The following is a 17,795-nucleotide window of genomic DNA, read 5'->3' as shown; positions in this document are numbered from 1 at the left end:
CGATATATCTTGCAAACCTCAAGAGGTTCGCTAGTGCAAAGGGTAAAAGGTCTTAAATAAGTTCGGTATCTGCAATTTTGGACATTGGGGCAGATTTTGCAAAATGTAGGATATTTTGAGAAACATGCCATTTTTTGTCGTACAGTGCACGGTCATTTTCTGTTATATTTTTGCCAACCATCGTAATCACATGACGGAAGAGTGTATTTGTCTTAACATTTCTAAAAATAAACAAGGTATCGAAGGTTCTGAGTATTGTCAATAAGGTAGATACAATTATGGAAAATTCTAAAAAAAAAAAGAAGATGAAGCCATATTACCAGTAGATACTAGATACAGAAGGGAAGTACACAACATGCCCGGTTCCCCAAACGTCCCCACTTGTGGGGCAGGACAAGGAGGCAGATTCCAGTGAAAAGGCTGACCTCTCCACCCCACAAAATCAAAATGGTACAGAAAAACCTCACCCTTGAACCAACAGGGTGAAAAACATAACATGAAGTTATGGAATAACTACATACAACCTAATCATATAAAATTTATATTTGTATATGTAGCAGTACAGAAGAATTACAAGCCAATCAGTATGGGGCCTCTTCAGAAGGGCACTCAGACAGTGTAAGCTTGCTGAATTGTGTCAATGTCCAGGCCCTTTAACCTCACCACAGACTCCACATGCCCCTTCAGTGTGCACAGTTCTCTTAACCTGCACAAGAAATCAGGAAAAGATAAAGATGACCATTCATTCTCCATCACCCCAACTCAACAATCATCCCATAAATATTCATCTCTCTCTCTCTCTCTCTCTCTCTAACAAAAAGGAAGCAAGATTTCTTAAACGGAGACCAAGAAAGGCCGCTTAAAACTGCTAGAATTCAATGCTGCAGGATCAACAGTAAACCCTTTATTTGTATTAATATTCATAGGTCAGAACGACATTAAAAAAGAAAAGAAAATTATGCAAAACATCAAAGATTTTTTTAGGGTTGGCCCTACTTGCACTTTCCTGCTTGGCGCTTGTTTCAACCTAGGTGGGAAAGAGCACTATTTTCATAGACGCCTTTCACATGAAAGTGGGGTGTGAAACAAGAGACCCCGCTAGGGAAACATTTTTCCACGAAAAAGTGGGGGTCCATAGCAGCTCGATTGTTTCTCAAGGGGAGTGCCTTCCACTACAAAAGGTACTTCCTTCCCCACCTTGTGAAACAAACAGGCTCTTAGTAGGTTTCTTTAATTCTTTTCACTAAGGTATCAAGAATTTAAAAACACAAAAAACATGTGATTTAGGTATCTTCTCAATCTTTAATAGCAGATAGTGGCCGTAATGAAACCTCAAATAATAAATATCTTATGAGACCTTATTGCTTCAGAAAACAAAGACCAAACAAAGACCAACCTTGCAATCTCAGCACGTCGTTTTGCCTCTTCGGCCATCGGATTGAGGTCTGTGAAATTGGTCCTGTCACTGAACATCTTGGTATCGGAAGTATGCAATCCATGCAGAGTTCTCTGAGCATGCGCCCACTTAAGTTCCCTTGCCTCCTTTCCAAAATCTTTCTGCCTTGTAAAAGCAATCTGTAGACCAAAAATCATATGCGCAAGTTTAGACAACGTCCATGTGGAAGAGCAAAAAGTATCAACTATGATCATGTTGTCAAGAAAGCATACCCTCTGCTCAAGAACAAGATCCCATGCCCTCCCGCTCAGAGCATAACGGATGGTGAACTTGATAAAATCAAGAGGGATGTAGAAGATGATGTTATAAAGCCAAACAACACCAGCCCATCCCCAGCCAATTCCTTCAATAGCTGCAAAACCCCAGTTTGCATATACTGAAATCAAGGTAGCGACCTGCACGAATGGTACATTCAATAACTAGTTGCTGCAGTTCAAATACTTAAAGAATCTGGAGAAATGAGTTCACATTACTCACCAGCTGGGCGATAACAAAAGCAGCCACAAGCAACAAGCCAGGGCGCTCAACAAAGGACCAACTCCTAGATCGTGTCACAAATATAAGAGCTTGACTGACTGTACTGACTTGAAGATAAATTGCTGACGCAAGCTTTCTAAAATCATCTTGAGCAGTGTCTTGAAGACTTGAAACATGAAAAATTCTCTGCAGAACAAATGCATCAGTTAAAAAGTTGATGAAACCTGAAATCTTAGAGCACGTCATAAGCAACTACTGAAATTCATGCCTTGAAAATGTTAGTCTCCATCACATTTGTGAATTTTATTCAATATATTATTGCTTTCTAGGCTAGGAAAAGTCGACAGAGATTTCCATTAATTTCCGATAGCCAGTATATATGACTACATACATGAAAGCCTGAAAGCAATGAGAATGATAATATGAGATGTTCAAATGAAGCAGGTCGTAAGTCACACAACTGAAGATCTACATTGAGAATAGTCATCACTGCATATTTATGAATTGAAAAATAATAAAAATATCATGTAATCAAGACACAAAGATATCTTGGACATTGTTGAACACTTTATATTGCATGCTACATAAGATTTATCAACCCTAACATTCGGTCAGTCAGAATAATAGTGCTGCATTCAGTACAGGTGCAGTTTGTTTTAATCCAGATACCACAAATATCACAGAACAACAATAGTATCATGAGGTTGGAATGTAGGACACACAATAATTCCAAAAGATTTCATCATACCGGAAAGAAGTCGGTCTTATAAGCTGCCCAGAAGAAAATCACAGTCATCATAGCCAGGTAACTGCCGAGAATAATACCAGTTGCAAAAATCTCAGCCAGCTTCCAGCTGTCTGGAAGAGGAGATGGCTTCACCCTATCCTTCGATATTGTCATAATTGTACCTGTTCCAATGAAGGCAGCAACTTTATTTTTTTCACAAGACTGGCAAACTATCATCTCTCAAATAGTCACACTAATCATCAAAATTACAAAACAAAGGCATGTAAAGTTCATAAGAGATGAACACTTATTAGGTAGAGGACACTAACCATCATTGAGGATGGCAATGATCAGGACCATAAATGGAGGGAAGTCAAATTTCCATAAGAGTGCCAACAACATGAAACCGAGCTGTGCAAAAGGACTCAGATGTAAGATATCAGATTCAGTATTGCAAAACATACAGGAAACAAAACGTTTGTGATATTCTGGAACACGTACTCTCAGATGATCATAAACAAAGATTCCCTTAAATAAACAAACGTATGATTCTTTTGCCTGGTTCAAACCTATGTCACATAAGTGTGGGTGCAGATGCGGGTGCAAAGGGTGTGACACGACAGTTTCAAAAAAATTGGGTGCAAGGGTGCACATATATATATATATATATATATATATATATATATATATATATATATATATATATATATAGCGTGTGTGTGTGTGTATTTAAGCAAGGTTGTAAGTATTGTATCATTACACGTATCTGTCGGGCCCAAAATAAGATACATATTGTATCATAAGAAATCAAAATTTTAATAAATAAATTCCAAAAAAAAAAAAAAATCAAAAAATTAGCAAAAATTCTAAAAAAAACATAACACATGAAACAATGCTGAATTGCACAAAATACAACCATAAAATCACATATGAAACATTTATGTCTCATCTTCGTCATACACATCATCTCAGGGTTGCACATCTTCATTATACACGTCTTTCTAGGTCTGTGCATACCCCATTTCTGCCACACTCATTTCTTTTTTTTGTCTTTTTTCTCTCAGACCAGTGGGTAATTGTTGGCATTGCCATTTCACGGCATCCAACAAATTCCTTAACATTTAGGCCGCAACATTGAGATGTGTTCATGCTAAATGATGCTTCAACCGAGAGATACCACCCAAAAAATATTATGGCAATAGTCTCACTCGATTTTCACTCATTACTTGAGTGTCCCATTTCCATACTGGATCATGTGATGTCATTTTACCCAAAAACTCAATAAGAAGCAAAGAATATGGATTTTTTACCTTAACCCGTTTCCATGAGTAAAAAAGGGTGGAAATGCACTCTTACTTGATCAAACCCCAAAAGCCCTCTCCATTGCGATCGGCACCCCCAAATCGCTCTCACGACTTCTAAGTGTTGGAGGAGTGCGAAGATTAATTTCTACCTTGATAGAATTTTTGAAGGATCGTTTTGTAATTTCACCCAAAGTAAGTTGCCCTAGACTCCTTGTATTTAAAGAGGGCAATTCATCTTTGGTAAGGTGTGTGTATCTCAATCTTAATAGTGGATCTTAGTGCAGTTGTAAACGTAGGCAACTCTTGCCAAACCACGTAAAATCCTTGTTCTTTGTGTGGTTGATTTCTTTCTCCTCTTCCCATTTTTGTTTTTTCGATCTATTGATAGTGCGATCTATCGATAGTTGTTGAGTCGTTTCCCAATACTAGGGTGTGTATATACCTCACTAATGGCCTCTATACAAATGACGAAGTAGACCCTCAAGAAGACTTTAAAACGAAAAAAAAGTTTCGGCTATTTTTAAAGTGCGTCGATTACAATACGGTACAATACACCCGATATAGATACTATACACACTTGTATCGTGATATGAGTGTGTATCGTATTGTTGTTGCCTATAGTAATGATACATATCGTACCGTATCATATGATACATTACGATAATTACAACATTGTATTTAAGTATAAACTATAAACTATACATAAAACTGGAGTCGATTAAGGTTAACCGAGTCTAGTTTTGGACAGAAACGAATCCCAGTGCAGTTGACCACACCTAACACTGCAGAAGTTGTGTCCAAGTATCGCACTCCCACGGGCACGGGTATGACATGGGTGCGTTGACCTTTTAGAAGAGTCTGTGTTGCATAGGTACAAAGCATTCATCTCTTTGTAAGTGATTAAATAGGCCAGGCCATCTAGATCAGCAGTAGTAAGTCACATCTATCCTGAGTAAGCCACTGAACTGGACAAGGTGAAAATGCAAATGACTGCTCAAAAATACTTCAACAAACTTTTGGAAGCCTTAGACACCAAATCTATTGGAAGTCAACTTTGGAGGCTTGAAAGGTGAAAATGCAAATGACTACCCAAAATATTTCCAAACTTTTGGGAGCTTTAGACACCAAATTATTAGAAGCCAGCTTTGGTTGAAACTTAGAGTGATAAAGATCCTTGAGAGTAGCAATTAATTCCAAAAGGTGAGGAAGAAAAGACAACAACAACCGACTATAGGAGTCAAATTTTTGTTTCCCCTTTTTTGATAAGTGTGCCTGACTTTATTCTTGTAAAGATTTATCTCCCACCTTTTTTATTATGGAATCCAGTTTGATTTTAATACTTTCCAGTCTTCAGGTATTTTAATTACTTTTAGGTTGCTTCTTATTTAAACATGTTTTGCTTTGCTACAAAAAGTGGCCGTTCTTCTAACCAGAATGAACACAGTTATCTTAGTTTATAAGCTACAACAACAACAACCACCATGGCGCTCAATAACAACTCAGCAAGTAATCGCCCTAGGAGATTTTTTTTTTAAATTCACAGGAATACTTCAGGGAAATGCCTTGAAAGTTAAAGAACAAGGAATTACCAGAAAAATATATTGTTCCAAATTTCAGGAGAATATTAGGATTTTTTTTTCTTTTGAGAAGAGAAGAGGTTTGCAGTATTATTTTTATTGCATCATGATAATACAATTATAAATTCTAACTTCATGGCATTTCAAAAATATTGGGACAACCCAAAGATTCTATATATCAAAAATCTTGGTAAAAATATCAATGCTGTTTCCAAATATCATATTTGTGACATAATTTACAATTCAACAAGATGATACACCAGAAGTGCTACCAGGTCACTAGCTATGTCACATGGATAATGGCTGTGGATATGGGGATACAGACATTTTTATGAAGTTTTCAATATGACTAGTATATAAGGAGATAAAGAACGGGAGCCAAAATGAAGTATCCATGTGACATTGCCTACTAGAATACAGTGAACATGAATAGAGAGATATTCTCCTCAGTTGATGAATACTTAATACTTCATTCGCAAGAATCTCATGCATTCAGATTTATCTTTTATTTGTTGTAAAATACTCTTAATCTTCTATTATTTCAATTTCGCACACAGCAGATCTTGATGCTGCCTTGCTAGATTATAGATATGTAGCTCTTTCTCTTAATTAGGTTGACCTGTACAATGACATTTTGCAAAATAAAATGGAGTCAAACTTGCAAAAAGACAAGAAATCTAGTATATTTTGCACAAAACAGTGAAATGAGCAGATCGTGTAAAAGAAAAACAGTAATGATTGTAGCAGACCACCCACCACAATACGTATGGTAATGGAAACCGCATAAATCTGCAATCAATAAACCAGCACAAATAAGAAAGCTGCATGTGTACGTAAAAGTAAAGGAACAAAAGCATCTGATGAAGAGACTTATGCACAACATACTGTATAATTTTTCATCCTCTGGAAGATTGCACGACTAGTTAGTACAGCACTAATTATGACGCTTAAACCAGGTTCAGTTAGAACAATGTCAGAGGCACTACGAGCTGCATCGGTTGCATCAGCAACAGCAATCCCAATATCTGCCTTCTTTAATGCAGGCGCATCATTCACTCCATCACCAGTCATTCCACAAATGTGTTTTCTTGCTTGCAAGCGTTTTACTATCTCATATTTATGCTCTGGAACAAATCAGAAATAACAAAAGAGATTAAGTACAACAAATCAGAAAAGAATAACACAAACCTATGCACATGCATACATATATGAGCAAAACATTTGGTGATAATGCTAGGTACTGTACTGCCTAGTAGGAAGTGTTGTTGCAAGTGTTATCCACTTAAGCAAAACCTATGGGCATCTTTATCATGGTTGTTTACTAGGAAACATGCTTTTGATCTAGTTGTTTTGACATAAAAAACCAAGCTTTGGAATCATGAAATTTCGATGTGTTTTAGGCCATGGATCATAGTTTTAAAAAATGGCACAAATGTCATAATATCGTGATAGACACCATTTTTTTCTAACTAAACTATAGAGATCAAATCTGCAGGGTCCAATCCATGAAGCATTAAATCAATTGTTAGAAAATCAATGAGGTCTACTAATAGGGATGCCAACAGTATGGGCTTTGGTAGGATATCCAACTGACTTGAACCCGACTGCTCAGGCTAGGTAAATTTTTTTTGAATCCAATTGAAAAATGGGTTTGGACACAATTTTGTAGAATCCAATCAGATACAAATTCGAATTCGGACTCGGGTTATGAGTACAGAGGAAATAAAGCTTCCCTTGAGGCATGAGAGTTACCACACACCTGCTCATATGCTTGTGATAAAGGTGAGAAAAATTTCTGATATGCACTACAAACAGGTCTGATCGAAACTGTATATTCTAGTAGATTTCGGGTCAGATTTGGTTTGATTTTTTTTTTACATTTGTGGCCAAATACGAATCTGACTCTGATTAGGGCACATCCAATTAGTCAGATTTGGTAATGCCCACATCTGAACTGAATCCGACCTGCTTACACACCCATTTACCGGAGAGTAGGTACTATTGTACTTGTGTGTGTCTCTATATATATACATATATATATATATATAGAGAGAGAGAGAGAGACCTAAATTATACTTTATTTCTACTAGAACCCAGAAGAATAAAGATGAGAAACAAATACCTGGAAAGACACCAGCAAAGCCATCGGCTTTCTCAATCAGCTCATCAATAGGCAAAGCAGCAATTGACTCATCCTTGTGTTGGCCAAGCAATGAAGAAGATGGATACATGTTTGTTCCCATTCCCAAGCGGCGCCCTGTCTCCTTAGCAATTGCAAGTTGATCCCCTGAAAAATGTTTGCAAGATTCATTGATAAAACACTGTGTTTATGTAGAACATACAGGCTTTCCAAAGAATAAATTATAAAGATTTCAACATTTTTCCACTTAGACACAAGGTTGATGTAAAAAGAAGTCATTTGCATATACAGTTTGTAAAGGTTACAAAGCACACATGCAGAACCACCATACTCTTTCTAATGATAAAAAACATAGGAATTCTAAAGGTTACATTGCTTTCATACAGAATTGCCATGCTTTTCTAGGGATCAACTTGTAAAAACACATGGCATGTTTGCAAACCTGTGTGTCAATTTCTGACCTGGGAAGTAGCCTGTGAATTGCTTCCTCAGAAGGATAGGTGGAGAAATATTTTCACAGGAAAAAATTTCTCATCTGACCAACTATGAAACACTAATTTGGAGGAATTTTGTCTGCTTTCCAGGAGAGAAAAGGTTTCACAGGTTCACAGACATACCCACAAGCTTAGGCTGGATACAGAAATCAGTTATAAGTATGAAACAAAGCTCTTGACATGCCAAAGAAAAACAGAGGTCCACAACTATCAAAATCCAACACAAATTGCAGAAATGAATAAGTATGTTGATATCATTCGTAAATAATCCTCACAAATGCTATACTTGCCAAGTTGGAATAGCATTGGAAATACTAAACTTTATTAACCACTTACAAAACATATATCAGCTAAATGGAATATGTAATGATGGTACGTCCATATAGCATACACTTGATAATAGTCCAACTCAAAATATTTATACTGAAAATGTAGAGCTATTTATACAGATAGAAGTGAAAGTAAAACAACCAAATGACAGGAAATTGATAGCATAATCTTCATGTTATGAACGTGGTTTTAAACCCCAAGGTCAACAAGCATGTCGGTTTCAGCAAAAGTTCAAACTTTGCAGGACATTATTTAACAGTGGAATCTACATTTTCCCCATCAATCTACTAAAATGTGGTAATGAAAACCCTTTTTGAAAAGAATCAATTTTAGGTCTAGCACATAGGGAGCATGCATAGAACATTTAATTAGAGAAACAACTGTTGCAGGTCATAATATTAAACATGTTAGAATATTAATGTTTTCATTTTGAACACCAAACATCCACAGGATACAAGCAAATCATGTATTTCTTTTACCACTAATACACCCACCACAAAAGATTACTTGATAGCAGATTAACAGTAAAAGATGAACAGAAGTGTGTGAACTTAATTGACAAAACATACCTGTGATCATTTTAACATTAACACCAAGATTGAGTGCCCTTCTGATTGTTTCTGCACTATCATGTCTAGGAGGGTCAAACAGAGGCATCAGACCAATAAATTGCCAAGGTCCTCCTGGACTCTCCTTACTGCCCTCTGGAACTTCCTGAACAAAAATACCAAATCAGATTGCCAAAAATGTTGTGCATAGTAGAATTATGTCATAAAGTTTACACAGAAAAAAAGAGAAGTGGTCCCATTATGGTACCTGATATGCAACAGCAAGCGATCGAAGTCCACGTTCCGCAAACTTGTCAATTATAGCATGAACTCTTCGTTCAATTTCTGATCTATTGTGCGCCATGTTAAGAATCTAATATTGCAGTCAATGTGTCAAAAACAAGGATTATATATATATATATATATATATATATATATATATATATATATATATATATATATAAAGTACTTGGTCCCTCCTAATAACTTATGGTTTGGACAGAGAAAGGAGAGTTTTTGTTTTCAATGTTTTTATCACATGTTTTGTAAGTGGAGACCATGTATTAGATTAGAGAATTTTATGTTTACAGTTTTATTCATATTTATAAAGGAATCCAAAAATCAACAGTCCATATTCCATCTAAATTTTACAATAAAAATTTTCAGGTTTTCTCATTGAAATAATTCAATCCAGAGCATGTTTTCTAGTAAACAAGCAATGGTTAAACCATCTGCAGATTCAGATTAAGCAGAAACCTCCTGAAACATTGAAAAATCTGTCCATTCGTCGTCCACACTGCAAGGTGTTAGGGGAGAGAAGCATGCACAAAAAAATCAACACGGACCTTTTGACCACCAATGCCAGCTTAAGCAAAATTCATTACAAAAAACAGGCTAAACAAGAAAATACCTGTTCAGGTGCACCCTTGCTAACTCGATGCATTCTCCCTTCACTATCAATATATGTTAGTGCAGTTCGTTTGTCGGTTGGGTTAAATGGGAGAAAATGAACTTCTTGAATGCCCGCTCTTGCCTTTTTCATAAAAGCAAACAAATGAATGCTAGAACAAACCAAATGAAATAAAAAAGGAGTGAAACTGAGGAGGTAAACAAAGAGAATTGCACTACCTCCTTCGGATCAGCTAGCATATTCACAATGGCTGTGTCAATGGCATCTTGATTTTCGGTTCGAGAAGCTCTTGCAGCCATTAGAATGACTGTTTCCTTGTCCACTTCTTTTGCAAACAGCTGAGTATGTTCAAACATTACAACAGGGCAGGAGCATGCTGTTATATATATATTTTCTTTTCCGTATATGTAAACTGAGTCGACCCACTAGGGGTCTTTGTTATTTCTTTTTGTATTTTTTATTCTATTTATTCTTTTTTAATATTTGTGTACAATATGACTGTTGGGACAGCCCCGACTAGTTGTTGGGAGCTAGCCCAACCACTAGTTGGGCTGCCCCCTTTACCTCTTCTTTTGCTTATAAATAGGGCTCTCCCCTATTGTGTAACTTGATGCTTTCTAAGCATTTTTCATAACAAAGATATTTATTTTTTACGTATTGTGTGTGCCCTTTGTGGCTTGCGTATGCACATATTGTGCCTTTGTGATTGATCTCACTTGAATGTTGTATTGTCCCATAGTGGACTATTGCTTGTGTAATTTCTATTGTTTGTTGTAATCCCCTTGTGGGTCTTCTATTTGTATTTCCGCTTGTTTCATTACACATGCTTCAAAGAAAAAGAGGGAACATGACAAAAATAAAAAGTGGAACCCTTTGTTTCTATCATTTTGCATTTTCAAAATCAACCTCAATCAAATTCTTGTCAACTGTAAGCTTATTCAATGTTAGTGTCCCGGTCTTGTCACTGCAGAGCACATCCATCCCTGCCATTTCTTCAATTGCTGTCATTCTCTTCGTAATTGCACCCTGCATTACCACATATCTTAGCACAGGAGAGCAATTAATCCACACCAAGAAAGCAAAGCACAAAAATATTTGCTTACTAAAGCCAACCTGCTGAGACAGGCGGTGTGATCCTATCGCCATCGTAACCGACAAAACAGTGGGCATGGCAATCGGAATTCCACCAATCAGTAACACCAAAAGATTATCTATCCCTGGACGATATTTGCGATCTTGAATAGGATACATGACAATTATCTCTATTATCATGCCCACCGCAATCGAACATATACAGAAATTCCCAATTGCAGTCAACACCTAACAGCATGAAATACCTCAAAAATCAGACGAACAAAAAAACCAACACAACCAATCAAAAAGCAGGGAAAGAAAACAGAGAGGAATGTGAATTGTCTGGTATCACCAATACCTTCTGGAAGTGACCGACTTGATTCGTGGTATCGACAAGATGAGCAGCTTTCCCAAAGAATGTATGAACACCAGTAGCAATAACAACTGCTTCAATCTCTCCTTGCTTGCAAGTGGAACCAGAGTAAACCCCATCTCCGGGGGTTTTGGTTACTGGCAAGGACTCTCCAGTAAGTGCAGACTATAAACCACGCCAACAAATTAAGTCTTCGTAAATGAATTATACTGAAAGATAAGGTAGAAATTCTCATAACCAACAAGGACACAAGGACTACCTGATCAATCTTCAATGGATCTCCTTCAAGAAGGCGGGCATCAGCAGGGATGATATCGCCCAGTTTTATACTGATTATGTCCCCTGGAACCAAAACGGAAGATTCTTCCTCGCTCCATCGCCCATCTCTTAGGACCTATACCACCAAGATCAAGTAAGATTTTCAAATTACCTTTCAATTTTGAACCCGTTGAAGAAGAGAAAACATACATAAAGGGCGATGGTGCAGAGTGCAAGAACAATGGAGGGGAAGCATTACCTTCGCCTTGGGGGCGAGACGAGCCATGAGCGCAGCGGCCGCATTTCCAGCATTGTTTTCCTCGATGAAGCTTATGGTTGAATTGATGAGAAGAAGGGTTATGATGCCCACAAAATCTTGCCAATCAGGAGGCTTCCCCTAAACAAAAACACCCAAGAAAGAGTGACAAAACGCAAGAAGAAAGACCCACTTCTCAATGAAGAAAAAGAAAATGGCGCACTGAATCAGCAATTGCTTACTCCTCCATTAGCTAGAGCAATAGCCATGATAGCAGCTGCTTCCATAACCCATGATAGAGGGTTCCACATAAATCCCAAGAACTTCAAAAATTTGCTTTCCTGAACAAAACCACCACAGAAAATAAGAAAAATTTTCAAAGAAGAATCCTAGAAGACGAAAAAGTAAAAGAAAGAAGAAGAACATGGTTACCTTCTTTTCCTCGAGTTTGTTTTGTCCAAAAATTTCCAATCTCTCTTTGGCACCATCGCTAGTCAAGCCCTCTTTAGTACACCTCAAGTTCTCAAAAACCTCTTCGATGGGTATGTTCTCCTACAAACACCACCCACAGCTCATAACAGATTAAGAAGAAAAGACCATACAAGAAATTTTCTGGGAAAGAAAGAAGAAGAAACAAGTCTTCAAGACCAAAAATGAAACAAATGAAGCAACCAAAAAAATTAAGTACCAAATCGACTGCCTCCTTGACAACAAAGAAAAAAGAAGAAACAAGTCTTCAAGACCAAAAATGAAACAAATGAAGCAACCAAAAAAATTAAGTACCAAATCGACTGCCTCCTTGACAACAAAGAAAGAAGAAGAAACAAGTCTTCGAGACCAAAAATGAAACAAATGAAGCAACCAAAAAAAATTAAGTACCAAATCGACTGCCTCCTTGACAACGGCCTCCAAAACCTCGCCCTTATCCCCCATTTCCACTAGTTACTCCTAAGAAATCACAAGAACCATCAAGAAATCAAACACCCATATCACAAAATAGCCGTTTGAAGTCGACCAACTAATTTTTTCCCTTGCTATGGATGCGTATGGCGGGGTCGTTTGCGTTTCTAAAGTTTATGATTCCCAGCATACCATAAAGTAGTGATGCATCAAGTGACCTTTTATAAAGACTACTTTTTCAAAAAAAAAAGTGTAAATGGATTGGATCTCAGTGGGAACCGATCCATGTATGGTGATTGTAACCCTAATCAGCCGCCTTGTTGGTTCGTTCACGAGCCCAGATGCAGGTTTGGCATACTTAGGGGTGTAACTGCATTGGTTCGGTTCGGGTTTTATCATGTCCATTTTTTAAACAGGTAAAAAAAAATGGCTCCATACCTGACCCAGTTACGTATGATGAAAATTCTAGCCTGAATGAGATAATGGGTTTGGGCATAAATCAAGTGGGTATAGACGGGTTATGTCTTGAACACGCCCACTTTTTAATCAGGTTTAATAATCTGCCCACCCCACTTTGGTCAGGGTTGGCTATAGATCTAAGCGTGAATGAAATTGTAGACCCATATGGGTTAAAATGGAATCGAGAAACGAACTCGTTTTTTAATCGAGCAAATGTGAACCTTTAACAAAATTATATATTAAACAAGCAATGCAAACACTTGTAATCCAAAGAAGCTTTTATATATATATATATATATATATATATATATATATATATATATATATATATATATATATATATATATATATATATATATATATAGTTGCATAATCTCTAGTGCGCAATTGCGCTGGCCAAAATGTTAAACCGCCCTATTTGCATGTTTTAGCGTCTTTAGAGGCAGTAAAAAAAGAGGCTCCTTTTTCACATTTTTTTTGTGACAGGCATTCCTCTACGTACCGAGAGAGAGAGAGAGAGAGAGAGAGAGAGAGAGAGAGAGAGGTACTAGAATATGATAACTAATGTGTGAACGGCTATTTTTATAATTTTTTTGTTCTTTTCTCTTGAATCTCTGTAATTTACATGATTGGTTTTATAAGAACCTGCTCTTGAATCATCCAATTTTAATGCATAAATGAGATTTTTAATTGCTTTAAAATCAATGGCTCATAATCTTAATCAAAATTCACATTTTTTCATTGAAAATACACAATCCAATGGTTGATTCCTAGCAGATTCATCATGCCAAGCACATCCACATTGTTGGATTTGCAAAAAGCTTTGAAAATGCCTATATTTTTAGTTCTCATATTTCAGTGATTCTCTCTCTCTCTCTCTCTCTCTCTCTCTATATATATATATATATATATATATATATATATATAAAACTTGTGTGCAACAAAATATATAATATTAATCAATAATAAAAATAAAATAACAATAATAATATACCAAATTGACATCTGCCATGGTCATTTGGACGTTTTTCACATGCATGGCCACATTTGGAATTGCTACTAATAAACAACTGCCAGTCAAACGGTCTAGGCTCCATTCCACTATGCCAAACCCATTGGGTGTTTCAGATCCGAGGATCTGATATGGCACAAACATGCTGATGTGACAGTAAAACCCAGGGTTTTGCATACACTAGATGTCAAATCTCAAATCTGATGCTACCTGGGATTTGAAATCTTTATTTTTGTGAGATAAAGAAGAAACTGCCATGGATTGAAATCCAATGGTTTGGGGTTGGATTTCAAAGCCTTGGAGATCTGAGGCATTCAAACGCACCACCCTAAGTGATCCGATTTTGGGAGAGGGTTTTTCATCATCAGAATATATATAGGTAACTGAAATATATAAACCAGCAAAATATGTAAACTGATATGTGCCAAGATTCTCATATGTTTTTTTTTTTTTCTAAATTTTTGCAGTACTGATGTGATCTAGATGTTTGGTTTTATAGAAACAGACTAGTGGATCATCCGATTCGGATGTATAAGAAGGATATTTTAAGGCTTGAAAATTAACGGTTAATAATTTTTGTAAATATTCAAACATAAAAAATCATATTTTTTATCTGATTACGATGATCCAATAGTCTATTCCAAGCAAATGGGCCACGATGCATTGCAGGGTTAGATTTACAAAAAAATCTATGAAAGTCATGGTTCATACATATTTCAGTTACCATGTATATATACATAGAAAGAGAGAGTAATGCACTGGTTCTGCCCCTTCAAAATCATATTTTTTAGTATCTTTTCTCACATCTAACACCATAGATGTGATGTATAAGTTTTGTTTAGTGAGAACCGGTTTTTGGATCACCAGAATCTGACCTGTATAAAGATTTTTTTTTTGTGATCATATAAACATGTTTTTTGTCCAAAAAAATGATTAAAGAGTGGATTCCCACTAAATTGGGCATGCTAAACAGATCTAATGGTTCACATGTATCATAAAACACTTCAAAACTATGGGGCAAAACAAGAAATGAGGCCTAATACGTTGAGTTCTTATATATATACCACGTTTGCTTAACCTTCAAGCTTGTCACAGTGTGTGATTGTCTTTGCCCCCCAAGTGGTCACTACTAAAAACGATGTTTTAGGAGGCGCTGTCATAGAGACAAAAGTTCAAAAGGGCAAACAAACAGCAGACATGACATCACGACAAATGGATAATTTCTGGTTTTGCATAATAAACGTAAATTTTCAAGAAAATTATCTATAAAAAGGTCTTTTCCCAAAATATTGATTTTGACATAATGATCCCAATATTTTCACCTAAAAGATAATATTGTGATTGTACACTACATAACATTTTGACTGTCCAACCCAGCAACTAAAATATGACGTTTTTTGTGTGATATATTTAGAAAAATGTCAATATTTGTAAGCATGGATGTTGCCAAGTTGGTTGGGAATTTTGAACGAGGCAATCCCTTCCTAACAAATCTCTGTTATATAAAACCAATGTTTTTTTTTCTACAGATGGGGCTAGGCAGACCACTACCAGTTAAAAAACCATACCATTTGGGGTTGGTAACGTGCACTAACTGCTCCTGCCAGACAAACAGAGCCCTCTCTCCCAACCCCATATTTTAAAGATGATTGATTTTTTTAATATTTTTAATTGTATTTTTATTTTTTTAATGACACTTTTCATCCAATGGTAAAAAAAATACTGATTCACTGAGAAAGCAACCCACATAACCGATTTTAACAATATTGTATAAAACTACTGAGGGGGTTCTGAGCAACTCAAAGTCACTCAGTTGAAGAGACATCATGAGTTAAGAATCCACAGGTGAACATTCCTTGCCAAAAGGTCCAAGTTGGGTACAGGGGTGTCAACCGGTCAGGTTTGGTTCGGTCCCAAGTGAAACCAGATTTTCAGGTATGGTATTGAGTCCAGACCCGGGTCTAATCAAGTTCATTAAAAAAAAAAATACCAGGACCCAATAAGAACATGAACCAAACCCCGTAAAACAATATTTTTTATCATTTTTACATTGAAATTTTGTGGGTCTTAATCGGAACTTGGGTCAGGTCTGGGTCTAGCATAAAATTTCACAAATTTCACAATAAGAACATGAACCAAACCCGTAAAACAAATTATTTATCACCATACCCAGACCCTATAGGGTTTGGTTTGGTTGGGTCCAGGTAAACCAGGCCCATTGACACCCCCTAGTTGGGTATACTCCCCTATGCGCGAAAAGAACCTGGGGGTTTTACACAAATGGGATGCGGTTAAAACTGATTATAAAAAACAATCATTTTTTATTTAAATGGCATGCTCCGGTTAATATAATGTTAAGACCAATGTTGCAAAGATTCGTTTCGGACCCAAATCATTTTAGGGAATCGAGCGATTCCAATTTAGGATTGAAACTTTTTGAATCACCCATCTTTTAGCCACAAAAAATATTAAAAACTATTTTAAAGTAATTTTCAGATTTATTTAAAATTTAGCTCTACCAATACAATACAAATCTGCCGACACTGACAACATTGGTTAAAACTTGGTTGCAAATCGATCCCCACAACCAACACTTATATGAACTGCAATCTGTACCAAATTATATGCTGCATGACAAGCTAAGCTGCTAGCTTTTGACAAAATGCAATTAACAAAAACTAGGGGACTCCTCGGGGGCAAGGGGTACGCCCAAAGAGTTTTACACTGCCAGGATAGCGACCATAAGTACAGCAGGCAGAGCCAGCAACCCTTCACCTTAAACACTATATAGAGAGGGTTGACAAAGAGGATCTGCCAAGCATTAGCGATCGAAAGAATGTTTTTATCATATCACGTTTCCTTTAGAGTGAAGAATCTGGAAAAATAATGCACAGAGACACTGCCACTGTGCCACATATCTATAGCTCCAAAGATGCACTAATATTCTACAAAATATGCAGCTAAAACAGCAATCTTGATCAACATATTCACTAAAGCACATCCAAAGTTTAGAAGCCAAAAATTTAAAGGCAGCAGGGGTTTCTGAGTGGATCCACTTTTCTGGATTTGCATCTCTGCCAAGAAATGAAAAGCAAACCTAAACACCCAAAAGAAACCAAAAAACGAATCTAAATGTACTAGGAACTTAGTTCCCTAGAGAAATGCAGTCGCAGCTCACCAAATTTACTGCACAAAAATGACCTCAACAATCCCCCTATGCTATATCATATTAGTATATCCCAACTGTTCAAGCCTCAGCAGATAAGAGCATGTTTTGGGCAATAAACACCACCACCTTCTCACCACATATTCTACATCCCATCCCCAATCTCCAAAATTACTGTGTAAATTTGTTAGTCCATCAGTACCACCATTCATGGTGGTGGTAACCCCCAGCGTAATAATCCAACAATATGAACAGCAGGAGGATAAAAAAGACAAAAAAAAAAAAATGAGAAGCTTTAATCCTAAGAAAAGAGCATTCTTATATATATATATAT

At 36.6% G+C, this 17,795-nt stretch overlaps 1 protein-coding gene across 2 annotated transcripts in view; it reads right to left on the bottom strand.

Annotated features, from left to right (window-relative positions):
* Nucleotides 1-286: 286 nt before the first annotated feature.
* LOC149829096 (ATPase 11, plasma membrane-type-like) overlaps nt 287-17,795 on the bottom strand; it is a 33,385-nt gene continuing 15,876 nt past the window's right edge. The window contains exons 1-21 of one of the 2 annotated variants that reach the window (XM_090017894.1): nt 12,804-13,035; nt 12,357-12,476; nt 12,167-12,265; nt 11,928-12,065; nt 11,670-11,804; nt 11,396-11,575; nt 11,077-11,283; nt 10,870-10,989; nt 10,182-10,301; nt 9,964-10,086; nt 9,322-9,426; nt 9,075-9,219; nt 7,664-7,828; nt 6,427-6,665; nt 6,298-6,330; nt 2,990-3,071; nt 2,682-2,842; nt 1,934-2,119; nt 1,669-1,851; nt 1,397-1,575; nt 287-706 (exon numbers count right to left, since the gene is read on the bottom strand). In XM_090017894.1, the coding sequence (XP_089874020.1) occupies nt 610-706; nt 1,397-1,575; nt 1,669-1,851; nt 1,934-2,119; nt 2,682-2,842; nt 2,990-3,071; nt 6,298-6,330; nt 6,427-6,665; nt 7,664-7,828; nt 9,075-9,219; nt 9,322-9,426; nt 9,964-10,086; nt 10,182-10,301; nt 10,870-10,989; nt 11,077-11,283; nt 11,396-11,575; nt 11,670-11,804; nt 11,928-12,065; nt 12,167-12,265; nt 12,357-12,476; nt 12,804-12,857 (2,871 nt within the window). In that variant the 5' untranslated portion in view covers nt 12,858-13,035 and the 3' untranslated portion in view covers nt 287-609. Of the gene's footprint in view, nt 707-1,396; nt 1,576-1,668; nt 1,852-1,933; nt 2,120-2,681; nt 2,843-2,989; nt 3,072-6,297; nt 6,331-6,426; nt 6,666-7,663; nt 7,829-9,074; nt 9,220-9,321; nt 9,427-9,963; nt 10,087-10,181; nt 10,302-10,869; nt 10,990-11,076; nt 11,284-11,395; nt 11,576-11,669; nt 11,805-11,927; nt 12,066-12,166; nt 12,266-12,356; nt 12,477-12,803; nt 13,036-17,795 lie in introns of those variants that run through there. The other variant, XM_090017893.1, reaches the window with a different exon arrangement.

Source organism: Nuphar pumila, chromosome 9 (genome assembly GCF_984573655.1).
Source record: "Nuphar pumila chromosome 9, dmNupPumi1.hap1.1, whole genome shotgun sequence".
Classification (NCBI taxonomy): domain Eukaryota; kingdom Viridiplantae; phylum Streptophyta; class Magnoliopsida; order Nymphaeales; family Nymphaeaceae; genus Nuphar; species Nuphar pumila.
Note: the sequence above shows the minus strand (reverse complement) of the source record. Positions and strands in the feature narration are given on the sequence as shown.